This window comes from Capsicum annuum, chromosome 1 (genome assembly GCF_002878395.1).
Source record: "Capsicum annuum cultivar UCD-10X-F1 chromosome 1, UCD10Xv1.1, whole genome shotgun sequence".
Lineage (NCBI taxonomy): Eukaryota > Viridiplantae > Streptophyta > Magnoliopsida > Solanales > Solanaceae > Capsicum > Capsicum annuum.
The window spans coordinates 1493460-1509282 of NC_061111.1; the positions used below are offsets into that span (position 1 = coordinate 1493460).

At 31.6% G+C, this 15823-nt stretch overlaps 1 protein-coding gene across 1 annotated transcript; it reads left to right on the forward strand.

Moving 5' to 3' along the window:
* Positions 1-6426: 6426 nt before the first annotated feature.
* LOC107864131 (B2 protein) lies at positions 6427-11037 on the forward strand. The gene is made up of 5 exons (XM_016710413.2): positions 6427-8338; positions 9564-9664; positions 9781-9864; positions 10542-10652; positions 10744-11037. Exons 1-5 carry the CDS (start codon positions 7693-7695, stop codon positions 10786-10788), a joined length of 987 nt encoding a protein of 328 aa, XP_016565899.1. The 5' UTR covers positions 6427-7692; the 3' UTR covers positions 10789-11037.
* Positions 11038-15823: the final 4786 nt, after the last annotated feature.

Here is a 15823-nt window from a genome sequence, read left to right on the forward strand (position 1 = left end):
CACTTTTATAAAATAATAAGCATTTTGAGAAAAAAATAAGCTTCGTCAAACATGCTATAGAAGTAACAAAGTTTAGTTTCTTTTAGGGGATGGAATGACTAAGAATATCCCATGAGTTATTTTATCCATACCTCCCATGGGATAATCCCATCATTTTAGTACAAACGAATTAAGTAATATCTTATATCAAAATGGAATAAAATTTGAGGATAAAGTTAATCCCAAACTTTATTCCGAAATTATTTTTCTTATTGCTTCAACCAAACGACCTCTTAGAGTTTTCATGCAAATGATGTTTGGAGAATCCGCCCAAAAATATTTGCTATGCAATAAAATAAAAAGTGGCAATGAATGCAACACATAAATAGGTGTTGTAATTTTTGTAATGACAGTTGCGGAATTTAATTCAAAAGGCCAAACAACAAGTGAAGCATTTAAAGTTGGTGGTTGTGGACTCAGGGGTGGAGCTACAGTATTCTTCGGGGGTTTGGACGAACCCAATAGCTTTTATGTAGACCTTATATTTATACTTCTTTGACCCACAGACGTGGGTTCGAACCCCAATAGTAGCAGCATATGTTTTTTTTTCCTTGACTTTTTATGCTTTTTTACTTAATTCAGAACCAACAGACTTCAAATTCTGGCCCCGCTTCTAAATTTGGTGTATTCCTTTCGTTGATTAATTTGTTAAGAGCCACCACATTAACTTTCTTTACTACTACTATTATCAAGCCTAGTAGGCTAGCCACATGTAGTCGAGTTTGAACATTCTTTGTCGAAAAAATTATACTATTAAGAAAATAATTTCTTCTTTCTTATTTCCAATGACGATTCAAATTTTGGACCTCAACATCCCGATGCTCATGGTGTTTCACGATCAGTATTGAAAATGAACTGAGAAGTGATGAAACGTACGGAACCACATATTGGATCGATTACTCCAGTGCTGTACGAAGCCGTTGATACTGAGTCGGCTCCTATGCCGCTAGCTATGTCTTGCTTGGTCCGCCTTTCCCTGCACGGTGGAGGTTCCGTAGCATGTCATGAAACTATACAAAGTTTATATGTCATATATATATTAAATTCTGAACACTTTCAGTGAATTTTCTAACTTCGTCACTATTATGTGACAATTACTATTATATTTAGCAGAATTTTTGTTCGAAATGTTTTGATATAAGTGAGTTATTTAAACAAAAAAAGATGGGATAGAAAAGTAGACTTTGGGAAGAATAAGTAAGGACACAAGAAATATTACGAACATATCATTCAATAACAAAATAACTTAGTAAAGCATATAACATTATTTGTTAATCAAATTTAACTTCTGCACACATTCACAGTTTAATATATTGTAATTACATGCTGAATCTGAATTTTTACTAATAAGAGGTTCAATATTTACAATATATTTATTAAAAAATAATTTTAATTATATATAAGTAGTATATTTTTTCGTTGAAAAGGATTCGAATGAACCTTTGGCCAAGGAACATGTTCTACTCTTTCAACTTTTATTTTATGGAAAATGGTTTGTCGAACTCTTCTAATTTTTTTAATTAATTATCTATCGTTACAAAATTTGAAACTTGAAAAAATTCATTTTATGAAAATATGATTTGTGACTATATGTGCAAACTTCTCTAAAAAAAACTTTTTTATCTAGTAAACGACAGATAAATGTACAGTTCACTATTTTTTAGGCAAATTAGTTCAATGTACGTGCGTTGCACGTGTATCGAACATGTAATAATAAGCTTGTATAAAAACATTGCTAAAAAATCAATAAAGGTAAAAAGTATATTTAAATAGTTTACCTGATTATGTATTCTAGAGATGTAGTTGAAGGTTGATGGTCAGGATCGGAATTGAAAGTTGAGTCAACCCTGAGTCAAGACGTTGGACCCAGGATCCAACCTTAACTCGAGATCCCACTCTAAGCCCTAATTTGAGCCTCGACTCCTAGAATTTGACCTCAATTCGATATCTTGTACTTGACCCAACCCAACCTCGATTCAAGAGCAACTTTCGATATTAACTCGGGTCCAACCACAAAAGAGGAAGTAGGATCGATCTTGACCAGACTCCCGAACCTGGGTTTGACTCCAATCCCAACCTTGACCCGAAACCAACCCATACACAAGGTCCAACCTTAATCAAGAGTCTGGTTAGGTATTGAGTCAGGTGTTGAGGTCGGGTCTTATATTAGGAGTCGAATCCTGAATTAGAAATCGGGGTCGAGTCTCAAGTTTGGAGCCAAAGTTGGATAGTATGTCGAGAGTCGAGGCTAGTTTTATTTTGGAGTTAGAAGTCAAATTTAGGTCATAAATCGAGAGTCAGAGTTTGATTCCTCATCGAGATTGAGGTTATTGGGTCCTAGGACCTAGGTTTGGAGTTGGATACTAAGTCAGGTGCAAGCTCGATTCAAGTCCAGTGTTAGAAGTTGAGTCTCAGGAGACAAAGTTGGGAGTCTAGAGTCGAGGTCAGGTTTTGAATCGAGAGTCAAGTCAAGATTCTAGAGTTGGGGTCGTTTCCCAAGTTAAGAATGGGTTAGGATTGGTTCTCGAGTTTGGAGTCAGGGTTAGGTTTAAGTTGAGAGTTGGGGTCGTGGTCAAATCTCGATATTAGGTGTGTTAGGTTCAACGTTAGGGTCAGGTCTCAATTTGTGAGTCAAAGTCGGATCAATATCGAGAGTTGTAGTAATGGGATCGGGATCGATAGTCAAATCATCAGTTGGTGTCGAGATCAGGTATGAAAGTCGAGTCTTGGGTCAAGGTCAGATCTCAAATCTCAAGTATCGAGTCGGGAGTTAGATCTTAGGTCGAGATCGAGAGTCAATTGTTGAGGTAGGGACTTGTATCTCGGGTTGCGGTGGGGAGTCGATTCTCGTATTGGGTCGGGTAGTCGAGGTCTCAGGTTAAGTCTCGTATAATTAATATTTTTTCATATTAGACTTAAATATTCTTGGGACGATAAATTTTTCTTACTAACCAAACAATAAAAAATAAGTAAGAAAATCACTTGTTTTTCAAGAAAAAAAAATTTAGGAAAATAATTTCCTTCATACCAAACACACCCTAGGAATAGATCTACGTTCTCATAAAAGATATTTACTTTGTGCCTTCGGCAAATTGCATCCATTATATTAAAATTTATATAATTATTTTCTGAAACTATATCTGTATTGATATGGGATAAAATAAAGATTTTTGTACAAATATTATATTAAAATATTGAATTGAAGTTATTAAATAAAACATATATTTTGTACATGAATATTGATTCTATATACCTAATTCAATAAAATAATCGATTGTCTCCTAAAAATTTTCAATATATTAAACTAAATTTATTTCAATTATTATAATTTTATCGTTTTAAACACACAAGTCATCATATGCTTTTCTCAATTAATCAATTTCAAGATCCAGATATTAAATATTCCCTCGAAGTGCTTGTGTTGAGAGCATAATATTGCATCTTAATATGTGAGGCAGTATATTATTTCTCCTTTCATAGAACCCGGAGCATTATCATGTTGCACTCTCAATCTAACATAGAAAACTAATCTTCTATCATCCTTAAGAATTGTGCATTCTACCTGATCAAACACCATCAATTACTATGAGATTTTTATTTTTTGAGTGATAATTAAGAGTTTTAACTCTCCATTAATATAAATAATTAAAAAAAAAAAGAACCTTAATTTCTCTAAAAAATATTATAAGACTCTTTTTAATTTCGTAATTCAAGCCAAGAATGCGAGTCACTTGGCGGAAGTGAGTGATGGTTGATGGCAGCAAGCGCGTTCATGGAGGGAATTGAATTTACTTTGTGATATTCAATTCTATATCTTTTTCTTATAGTCCGACTTATTTATCTTGACTATCTTGTTTAATGCTTTGCAAAATGTTGTAATACATGTTTGTAACAATGAATAAATTACACAAATCTTGAATGGATTCACAAATCTTGATCAGTTGGATAACTGCACCTTTCGTTGCTTTTTATCAATTCGAACAAGTACGTATGAAGTTGGATTTTGTTATAAACGAACTTCATTGGAAAAGTTCTCTAAAAGTTTTTTCAACAATTTTGAAAATAAGCAAAAGAAAATTCTTGATTTAAACTATTACATGTTCAAAAGAAAGCGTTAGAGTAACTGATAAAATTATTATTACGTGATCAGAAGGTCACAGATTCAATCTTTAAAAATAATAGTCCTGATGGTCGGATCCTTTTCGAACTACCCTTTAAGCTATTACATGTTCAAGTACTAAAACTTTTTGTATTAAATTCATTATATTTAAAAATTATGAGTCAATCATATATATTATTTTATGATTAAATTATATATATAAATTTATGCTCTACTCAGCAAATATTAAATTGTACATGAGTATGGTTTTCTTGGAGTAGATTTTCCCCTTTGGCAAATGCCAAGTGGAACAAAAACAAAAACCGCTATATCAAAGGCTATTACAAATTACAATAACAAAAAATATTTTTCATTGATATTCAATTCGATAATCCTCATTTTTTTTAATTTAAATTTGAGATCGATAATACTCAAACAGACAAAGTTTATATATTGCTATAGAGAAACTATTTCTGATTGACACTCGACAACTATCATTCTTTATTCAAATTTGAGATCGACAACATTCACACAGATAAAGTTTATATGCTGCTATAGAGAAACTATTTCTGATTGACATTCGACAACTATCATTCTTTATTCAAATTTGAGATTGACAACACTTACGCAAACAAAATTTATATGTTGCTATAGAAAATCTATTTTTGATTGACATTCGACAACTATCATTCTTTATTCAAATTTGAGATCGACAGCACTCGCACAGACAAAATTTATATATTGCTATAAAGAAACTATTTCTGATTGGCATTCGATAATCATCATTCTTTTATTTGTACTTGAAATCGACAACATTCGCACGCACAAAATTTACATGTGCCCCAAATATCGCTCTGCATACCCCTCGTTTTATAAATGCCAGAAATAATTATTGAGAGAATTAAAATACTCCCTTTTTTTTAATGACTATTTAATAGAAAACTCATTTTCGAAAAAAAATAGTATATATATATATAAGAAAAATAATGTCACTTAATTTTGAAACAAAGGCACCTAAAAGGACCCACCAAATCGAATTTCATGTGACAGCACATAAATTACACGTGTTAATTCCACGTCACACCTCACAAATAGTACATAAATCTTAACTTAGCAACTAAGTACAAAAATAATAAAATAAAATAAAAAGAATCCCATGAATTCCTCATGTGAACACAATTCTTTTCAACACTTTTTTCTTTTTTGATGATTTCATTGAATTGGAAGCTACTAGTATATTTACAAGATTTGTATGACCTTCTAGAAATTACCCTTATCCCTTCAATTAAGATAATTATTTGCTACTTTTTTTTTTTTTAACCTTTGAGATAATTATTTACTTTAGGTACAATAACTAACATACCAAATATAATTTTACGTGTAGGGCAAAAAATGAAATTTATTTCGATTTTATCCTTATCTTTAATTAGTGAAGAGATTATATTTAATAGATTGTCTAATTTATCAAATTGGTAATAAGTTTAAAGGGAGGAAAGAAAATCACAACTAGAGTGATTGATTATATAACAAATTAAGGTCCCTATTATCTCAAAGACTATTTTATCTTTATCTCTTTATGTCTCAAATTAGTCTTTTATTTTAGAAAATTTTAGCCCGTGAACTACTAAGGTAATTAAATTAATCTTTTCTTTAATTATGTGTATGTCAATATCAATTACAAAACATTTAGACTTTATGTCTAATTGAAGTGAATGTAAATGTAAATAACAAAAGAAGATAATATAATTTAAGTGATTATATTATCACATCTATGTAAATAAACATTATTTTTGAATATTCATATATAAATATTTTATATTAAATACATAATTAAAACATTATAGTTTGATGAAAATAAAATTTACTAATAAATTTAATGAATGTTAATGGTCGATCATTGATGCACAGCATAAGATGAATATTTTATGATTAAAATAGGTATCAAATTTATATGATGTTTGATTGATGATATAAATTTATCATGCGATTAATTTATACCATCAATCAAACATGATATAAATTTATTATCAAACTTAATGTTGAACATTAAATCTAACATATAATTAGTTTTATTTCATCTCTATGTAGTGCATAAAATAAATTATTATTTTAAAATAATAGTAAATTTTTTAAGCTTTAGAAAAGGTCATAAAATGAGACACCAACTTGTTGTCACTTTCTGGCTTTTTCTAAACCGCGTGGTTTGCCGTCACCGCTCTCTCATTCGCCCACCTAATACACAATCTATCTACGTATATAATTTTATTATCACTAAGTACTATTAGTCTACAATTAACTACTAGTAACTAATAAATTTAATATTTTTTAAAAATATAAATTGTAATTTTGAAATATAATTTGTTCTAAAGTTCTTATGACAACAAGTATTTTTTTAAGAAATAAATACATTTCCGTTTATTCTTTTGCTATTTGTTGTGATATTATTTTCTTATTTGCATCTTAGTTTTTTCTTCCTTTCTTTTTTCTCCTTCTCTTCTCTTCTCTTCTCTTCCTTTTAATTTAAAGTCTTATGGTATTTTATCTTTACGAAAATAACATCATTAATAATAATAATATATTTAATATAATTTTATAATAAACTATGGAGTATAAAATATATGCACGTCATATCACTATTTTAAAAGTGAAATAAAAAAATTATTTTTAATGGGCTCAATCTAATAAAAAAAAGAATAATTTTTTAAAAATTATAATGAAAGTACAATTAGTAACAAATCTTTGTTTATCTAAAATAAAAGATAAAATTATGTACATCCTATTCTTCTTCCATGAGTCTCTGTATATCTTTTTTTTTTTTTTCAATTTTATTTATCAGATTATTCAAATTTGATTGTGAAATCAGAATAAATATATTACTTTCCTTTTTATTTATTAATAAATAAAAATTATAAAAACTATGGTGGATCAAACTACTTCACTCCTCTTTGGATCCCATCAAATTTCTTTGCTTTTTTCCTTTTTCCTTTTTCCTTTTTCCCCACTATTTACTTTTCTACTCTTTTTTTTCTAGTATATGTTTACTTTTCCACATTCTCCTTCAACAATCTCACACGCCATCCCCTCCACCCCACCCCCACGCACACTCCTCACCCACCCACGACCCCACCTCACTCTCACCCACCCCACCACCTCAATTTCTAGGAAATTTCCTCCACCCCATTACCCCTAAATTCCATATAAACTCAACCCACCTTCACCATTTTCTCCTCTCAACTCACCAATAAAGTCCACTCTTTCACAACAAAACTTCAAATCTTTACACCAATTCCTCACTTGGGTATTCAACAAAACTTCAAAAAACTACACAAAACTTCAATCCTTATACAATTTCATCATTTTGGTATTCAATAAAACTTCAAAAAACACAATAAAGATTCAATCTTTAGACAAATTCCTCACTTGGGTGTTCAAGAGAAGTCCAAAAACACAACAAAGATCCATTCTTTATACAAATTTCTCACTTGGGTATACAAGAAAACAGCAAAAATATACAAATTCCTCACTTGGGTATACAACAAAACTACAAAGAACTCATGGAGAACAACAACAACCAATCATCTTTCTGGCAATTCAGTGACCAACTTCGTCTACAGAACAACAACTTAGCAAATCTCTCTTTGAATGATTCAATTTGGAGCCACAATTATGGTTCCAAAAGGCAAGAAGAAAGAAGAAACTTTGATATAAGAGTAGGTGGTGACCTCAACAACTCTGCTATAACAAGTTCCAACAAGTCAAATTACAATCTTTTTAGTAATGATGGTTGGAAAATTGCTGACCCATTAACCCAAATAGATGGGAAAGGGGTACTTGGGGTTGGTTTAAATGGTGGATTTAACAAAGGGGTTTATTCAAATCAAGGGTTGATGAACTTTAGTTATAGTAAAGGTACTAATAATGTTGCAGTAGGTACAAAAGGGATGAACAAGAAGTTTGGTAAAGGGGGTGTTGAAGATGAGGTTGTTATGTATGGGAATAATAAGAGTGTAAAGAAGAATAATAAGAGTGTTAAAGAGGGGAATAAGGATGGTGGTAACAGTGAGAAACAGAATGGTGTTGATAAAAGGTTTAAGACTTTGCCACCAGCTGAATCTTTGCCAAGGAATGAGACTGTTGGTGGGTATATTTTTGTTTGCAACAATGATACTATGGCTGAGAATCTCAAAAGGGAACTCTTTGGTAAGTTTTCTTTGGGGTTGATTGTTCTTGATTGGTGTTTTTGTTGTTTGTAGATGGATTTTATGATCTTGATTTGAGTTGTGTTGTTTGTAGTTAGATTTTTGGATCTTGATTGGTGTTATTGTGTTGTTTGTAGTTAGATTTTCTGACTAATTGGTGGAATTGAGTTATATTGGATGGATCTTTGATTGGTTTAGCAGGATGTTAAAGTCAATTGCTGAAGATTTGGTTGAAGAATTCAGAGTCTAAAAGGAATCTTAATCTAGATTTATTCTCCTTTATGTTCTTGAAATTGATTGAGTGGTGTTAAAGTTTGAATCTTTACAGCTAGTAATTGTTTTTCTAATATTGATTCTCATCTTTGGCTTAATTGTTCTTGATTTGGTATTTGTTCTGTGTTTGATGTTGTTTGTAGTAAAATATTTTGACCAATAGGTGGAATTGAGTTATGCTGAATGGATCTTTGCCTGGTTAAATAGGAATGATAATAGGCAATAGCTAAAGATTTGTTTGAAGAATTGAGATTAAAAGCAATCTTAATCTATAGATTCATCTTCCTTTATGTTGTAGAAATTGGTTGAATAGTGTCAAAGTTTGAATCTTTACAGCTAGTAATTTTTTACCTAATATTGACTATTCTCAATTTTTTGCTTGATTGTGCTTGATTTGTTATTTTTCTCTGTTTGATGTTGCTTGTAGTTAAAAGTTATGACCAGTAGGTGTAATTGAGTTATGTTAATGTATTTCTGACTGGTTCAATAGAGGATGATAATAGGCAATTGCTAAAGATTTATGTTCTAGAGGTTGGTTGATAGTGTCCAAGTTTGAACCTTTACAGCTATAATTGAAAATTAATATTTTCAGTTTCTGTGTACCGAAATCTGTACGTGTTCCAAGAGGACTTGGGTGATCTGATGGTAATTTAGGGGCTGTTTTGTTTTGAGTGTTGGTTTTGAATGAGTTGTATATCTGAATAGAGCAGAATTAATGCAAAAGATTCATATAATCAACCTGAGATTTGGGATTTATGCTTCTGTTTAATACATTGGATTCTGTAATCCACTCGAATCAGATTAGAATGGAGGATTAGCTCCATTAAGATTTGTGGTTATCTATGAGTTTAGTATTGAGGCGAGTTTATTCATTGATCAGTGAAATTTTACACACTTAGCTCTTTCAAGATTGGTGCTTTTGTCTAATATCTACTACTACGATTATATTTCAGGCTTACCACCACGTTACAGGGACTCCGTTAGGCAAATCACACCTGGATTGCCTCTTTTTCTGTACAACTACTCAACCCATCAGCTTCACGGAGTTTTTGAGGTGTGTATGTCTACTCTATTTGCATTACATAGATTGAATGTAAATGGATGAATTTCGTAGTACTATTCCATTGTTCTCCTTTTTGATTCGTCGAGCTAATGCTTAAACTGCTGCAGGCTGCTAGCTTTGGTGGCTCAAACATTGATCCCTCAGCTTGGGAGGACAAGAAGAACCCTGGTGAATCTCGCTTTCCTGCTCAGGTGAGAAAGTTATTCAGCATATAATTTCTTTTGGATTTGAACTGAAAGATCTATATATATAAGGCCACACAATTAGTGGGATGTGTGTTTAATAGAGTCTGGAGCCAAAAGGTTCTTTTTTGATTTGGAAAGAAACCAAAGGGGACAAAATGCTGTGGGTCCAGCGACTTGCAAGTTGTCTTGGGCCAGGCGACTTGGGTCCAGCCATTTGTTCTGTAGAATATTTGTAGAATATTTGTTTGTGTGCGTGCTTAAGTGAAGCAAACATGGTCGGTGAGGGTTCATATAGCCTATCCAACTTGCTGAGTATCGAGACATAGTTGTCGTCGTAGTATTGGATTGTCATAGAAATTTGATTCTTTCGAACTAGCATGCTATCTTTGTTTTGATTTTCCCGACTAAAGTTAGTGTGTACTTGATTCAACTTGATGATGAATTATAATTGATCTATATTCTAAATTGCAACACGTTGCCAGACATGACGAAGTAAATAAAAGTATGCTCATTCCTACTAAGACATTAGACGAGATAGTCACACCCTTTAACAAGGTTCATCGTTTCTGGGGACCTCGACTCATCTCTTATGCTCATTCCTACTAAGACATTAGACGAGATACACACCCTTTAACAAGGTTCATCGTTTCTGGGGACCTCGACTCATCTCTTCTTGCATACAGGTTCGTGTAGTGACGAGGAAAGTCTGTGAACCACTGGAAGAGGATTCATTCAGGCCAATTCTTCACCATTACGACGGCCCTAAATTCCGCCTCGAGCTAAACGTTCCAGAGGTAATCACCATCTCCTAAACATGTTCAATTTCCAAATATCGATCGATATATAGTGTTCTAATATGAGCAATGTGATTTGTGTTTTTTGCAGGCCATTTCTCTTCTAGACATTTTCGAAGAGAACAAGAACAACTAAATGAATGTGTATTGTTGTTGCATAACAGCAGCAGAAAATGGACAATACCATTAGAGGAGTTTGCTGAGCCAGAGGGAGAGAACCAAGTATTTACTACTGTATATAGGCACCACCATATATATATATATGGAGAAACACTTTTTTTGTGTGGGGAGACAAATATTTACTATATTATAGTATTTTGTGTAATCCAGCAAGAATTTGCTGCATAATAAAAAGTGAAATATGAGTAAAACAAAGTGTTATTTATGTTTGTTCTCTCTTAATAATCATCTTATTGTGTTATGGATTTCAATGCTTGGTTACTACTAATTTTTAAAACGCCTTTTTTTTGTTTTTTATTATGATGGTGCTTGTTTCTTGTAGAAAATATTTTTCTAAAAACATTTTTATATAATCAAACATTTTTATATAATCGACATTGGGCGATTCTTCTTCTCTGTCTAGTTTCGTGGACTGTTATTTTTGAGGTGATAGATATTCCATTAAAGCTTATAAAAAAGATGTTGGATTTGATCCTACCAAACGCATCCTTAGGGATTTGATCTCATTTACTAAATTACTATGTATAATTAGTTTTGGCATCAATGACAAAAAGTTCCATATAGTGTCACAAGATTGGTTGCAAGAAATTGTCTTAACATAGTAGGCATGCAATGGTTACGAGAGTCAAAATTTTTACTAAATGGGTTTAAAATATAAAAAAATAAACATATGAACTAGCTAAAGAAGATTCAATATTTATTATATATCATAGATATTATTATATATTATAGATATACAGTGTAATTTTTCATTTTTACTAAATAGGTTTAAAATATAAAGAAATAAACATATGAACTAGTTAAAGCTAGCTAGCTCCGCCCCTGCTTGACATGTCCAAGAAACATGAATATATGTGTAATTAGTTGTTGAATAGTTGAACAAAAAGGTGTAGTAGACCATATTGATTGATTATTTCAAAATTTAAGATGATTTAGTTGAAGTGTCACAACCAAGACAAGAAAAAATGGTTCAACTGTTCTTTCACGGCACTTCATATTGGAAAATTGACTTATTTGTTAGTGATGTAAAATTGTACTATACAATAATTGTTTTGTGTGTCATCAATTCCAAATAAAAGTGACAGGTGGTTGTTGGGCGTAGCATTTGATTTAAGAGTTTAAAGTTCTATTCAACAACAGCGGAGGAAACAAGATTTAGGAATTGTGAATTTTCAGGAGGTTCGAGCGTACATATCGACATTTAACCCGACTATTTTCTTGATTTCAAGGGCGCTTTGACATTATCTTATACTATCAATTTTTATATATTTCTTATATAATTATACATAATTTGTGCCGAGTTTAACGGATGTCGAAGCACCACAAATTTGCCTGAGTTATTTAAATGAAGCTTATACAATTATATTACTTATTAGGTAATTATTAATTAATTTCCAATAAATGTGAGTACATGAGAAATCAAAAAGAATAATTACTAACATATTTCACTTATTGCACTGTATTTATTGTGAATAATTTTCTTATAATGTTGCTGCATAAAACTTTAGTGTTTGATTTAAACAATTTTTTAAGTTTTGAGTAGATTGGTTGGTCACCAAAACCAACACAAACGTTGGCATGTGAACTAGATTTTTCCTTGATTTTGTGTGTACTTTTCTTTTAAATATATTCTGTATCGAATTTGTATATTTACTTCATATATAAATGGAAAAAGACCTTATATATTGATTAGATTAAAATACTTTTCGATATTGAGTTGGTTTACACACGTTTACAGTTGATAGGGACAAAATATTTCAACCATCATAGAGGGTATGTCGTAATATAAATAGTGTGATAATTTAGTTATATAATTAAATAGAACAACAGATAATTGAGGTATATAATTTTTAAAAAAGTGATACAGTAATAAATAAAATAGCATACATTTGAAGTATGACTCACAAAAATGTGATAATTTAGGTGCGTTTTTTTGACCATTTACTTTGATAATCAAAAATACATATTTCAATTAACTTTTTTTTTTTAATATTTAGTCGTATATCACAATATTATAATTTATCAATAATCAAAAGTTTTATTAACCCCACAAAATGTTAATAATAGTACGTAATTATTTTTTCCTATAGATAATTTTTTTTTATTTCTGTAGTCTTTAAATTACCATTAATTCCCATCTAACAAATGGAAAATTTTACGAGTTTGTAGTTAAAATATTAATTAATGGGTATGTCATATTTAATATTATTCTCCAAGTGTGCTAATGAAAATGGACCAAGTTTATGTATTACCCAACACTCACATAATTGGTACACTTATGTGATTTCTGGAAGTTGCTATCCTTTTAACAATCTAGAAAATTCGAAAAATAAATGGTGTAAGATTTAAAGTTGGTCGATAATATGCTCGTTCTTTATTTTTTTTTCACTTAAATATTAGGCTTTTGCTGATAAGTTCACGTTGAAGAAAAATGCAAAAAATACTTTAGATTTTCTTTTAGTTTGAGGCTGACATTGTCCTTGTATTTCATTCGAGTTTTAAAGTTGGTCGTTAATAACCTCGTTCTTTATTTTTCTTCACTTGAATATTTGATTTTTGCTGATAAGTTCACGTTAAAGAAAGATGCAGAAAATATTTAAAGATTTTCTTCTAGTTTGAGGCGTGTTGTAGATGACATTGTCATTGTATTTCATTCGAGTTTTAAAGTTGATAGATAATGAGCTCGTTATTTACTTTTCATCACTTAAATATTAAATTTTTGTTGATAAGTTCACGTTGAAGAAAAACATGAAAAATACTTAAAGGTTTTCTTTTAGTTTGAGGCATGTTGTGGATGACATTGTCCTTGTATTTCGTTCAAGTATCTCTCACAATTCAACAATTTTTTTTTAAGTACAAAACTAGAAGCAAAAATTAAAAGATATTTATTTTGATAGAAAATCTCTTAGATGAAGGAAATAAGGAAGTTATTATGGATGAATAATTGTTGTAATGGTCCAACTTTTATAAATATGAAATATTGATCCATTGTATGTAATAATGGAGTCCATTTAATGTTGAGATAATGACTTTAGATATTTTTTTTTAGTAAGTATGAATTTGGACATTACCTTTTTAAATGCCACATTTATTATTTTACTATCGTTCATCTACAATACATACTTATCTATTATCACTACACCAAAGCTCTAAAAGCAAAATTCCCAAAAGAGCTTAACATATTATTAAAAGCAAAATTCTTATACATTGTCTACTATCTGTTTTTTTTTTTTTTTTTTTTTTTTTTTAAAATTATTTCTATTACTTTCATTTCTAGAAAGTTTTTAACTTGAGTCGAGAGTCTATCAGAAACATTCGCTCTACCTCTGAGAGGTTTACAATGCCGTAAGCCACTCAACCATACCTCCTAGTTGTTGATCGGAATGGAATTGGATGTGCAGGTTTGGGTTGCTTTCCCGAAGGAAGGATTATTTGATCCGATCAACTACGTAAGTCGTAGCGCGTTAGCACGCGTTCTCTTCCTCTATGAGTGAGACTCCATCTAAATCTACCACTCCTTGGATGAGGCCTTCTGTTCTTTTTAATGAATAGATCTGATTGCAACTTTGCATTTGGAATTCAAAGAGATCAAATAGGAAAGGGTACTCTGAATCATAAAATTATGATGAAATACACGATGCAGTATTAGGTACATAGTTGATCAGGTAAAGGCCGCCCAAGCCAATGGTACTTAGCTAGTCTTTTCGGATGATCAGCCACACTGGAATCGAGACACGAACTCGGAGAGAAAAGGGCAATCTCTTAATTTATGAATGGAAAAGGGGTGCTTTGGATCGAGAGTAACTACCAGTGATAGAGCAAAAATAGGTAATATGCATACATTGTATATCCTCTCCAAATTCCACTTCGTGAAATTATATTAGATATGACATAGCGTTCCTGATAGAAAATGACGACTCCTTCAGAAAAACAAACTTATTCAAGTTCTTTTTCCCAAAGAAGTCCCGCTCCGACCGCCTGTCCGCCCTTCCTTGAATTATTCGGCCATGCAATACTTATTGAATACAAAGAAGAAAATGCACTTCGACCCCGTCGTAGTTCTCAATCATTTCGTGGCGCCGGGCGTGGCTGAACCATCTACGATGGGGGGAGCTAATGCACAGGGAAGAAGCTTAGATAAAAGAATACGTTCTTGCATCGCTTTTTTTGTAGAAAGCTCAACCAGCGAGAAAAAGTGTTTGGCCGAAGCCAAAAAGAGGGTGACCCACTTTATTTGCCAAGCGAATGATCTTCGCTTCGCGGGAACAACAAAAACCACCATCTCACTCTTTCCTTTCTTCGGTGCTACCTTTTTTTTTTCAAGGGATGGGGTGTATAATAACCTTTTTTTTAGGATGTTCGGGGACAACTCCTAGGTCAATAAGGAGAAAATGTTGGAACCTCATGGGTAAGGATAAGATAATGGAATTGATAGAGAAATTTATAGACCTAAATAGGATAGGAGAATTGATAAGGGGAATAGAGATGATGATAGAGATCATACTGAGAAACAGAAGAATTCCGTACGGGTACAACTATTATTTGAACGAAGTGAAAAAATGCGATCTTTGTTGTATAATAGAACAAACACTAATACCTTAATTGAATCGGTCAAGACCAAATCTATTTATCAAAGTGCTTCTCCGATTGCTTAAGACATCTCTTTTCAACCGAGGAACAAAACAAGATCATTTCGTTCCATTAGTAATGAAAAAAAGGGTGGAGGGGATCTGTATATGGTAAAAATTACACAAACACACAATTTATGTTTTCAATATTACAAAAAATCCAACCCCCTAAACACATTCCACAAGAGTTGGTATTTATGTTTTTTATACATGTAAAAAAGTTCATCTTGAGATGCCATAAACTACAAACAACCTATGTGAATGAGGCTGCCACTTGTTTTCAGCCCACAAGGTTGGGCCAGGCCCAATGGGCCTTATACATGAACTTGGCCCATTATCAATCTAAATCCAAATGACAAAGTC

Coding starts and splice junctions, on each gene's coding strand:
- LOC107864131 (XM_016710413.2), top strand. CDS start 7,693: ATGGAGAACAACAACAACCAATCATCTTTCTGGCAATTCAGTGACCAA. Junction 9,665..9,780: donor AGCTTCACGGAGTTTTTGAG/GTGTGTATGTCT, acceptor AAACTGCTGCAG/GCTGCTAGCTTTGGTGGCTC. Junction 10,653..10,743: donor TCGAGCTAAACGTTCCAGAG/GTAATCACCATC, acceptor TGTTTTTTGCAG/GCCATTTCTCTTCTAGACAT.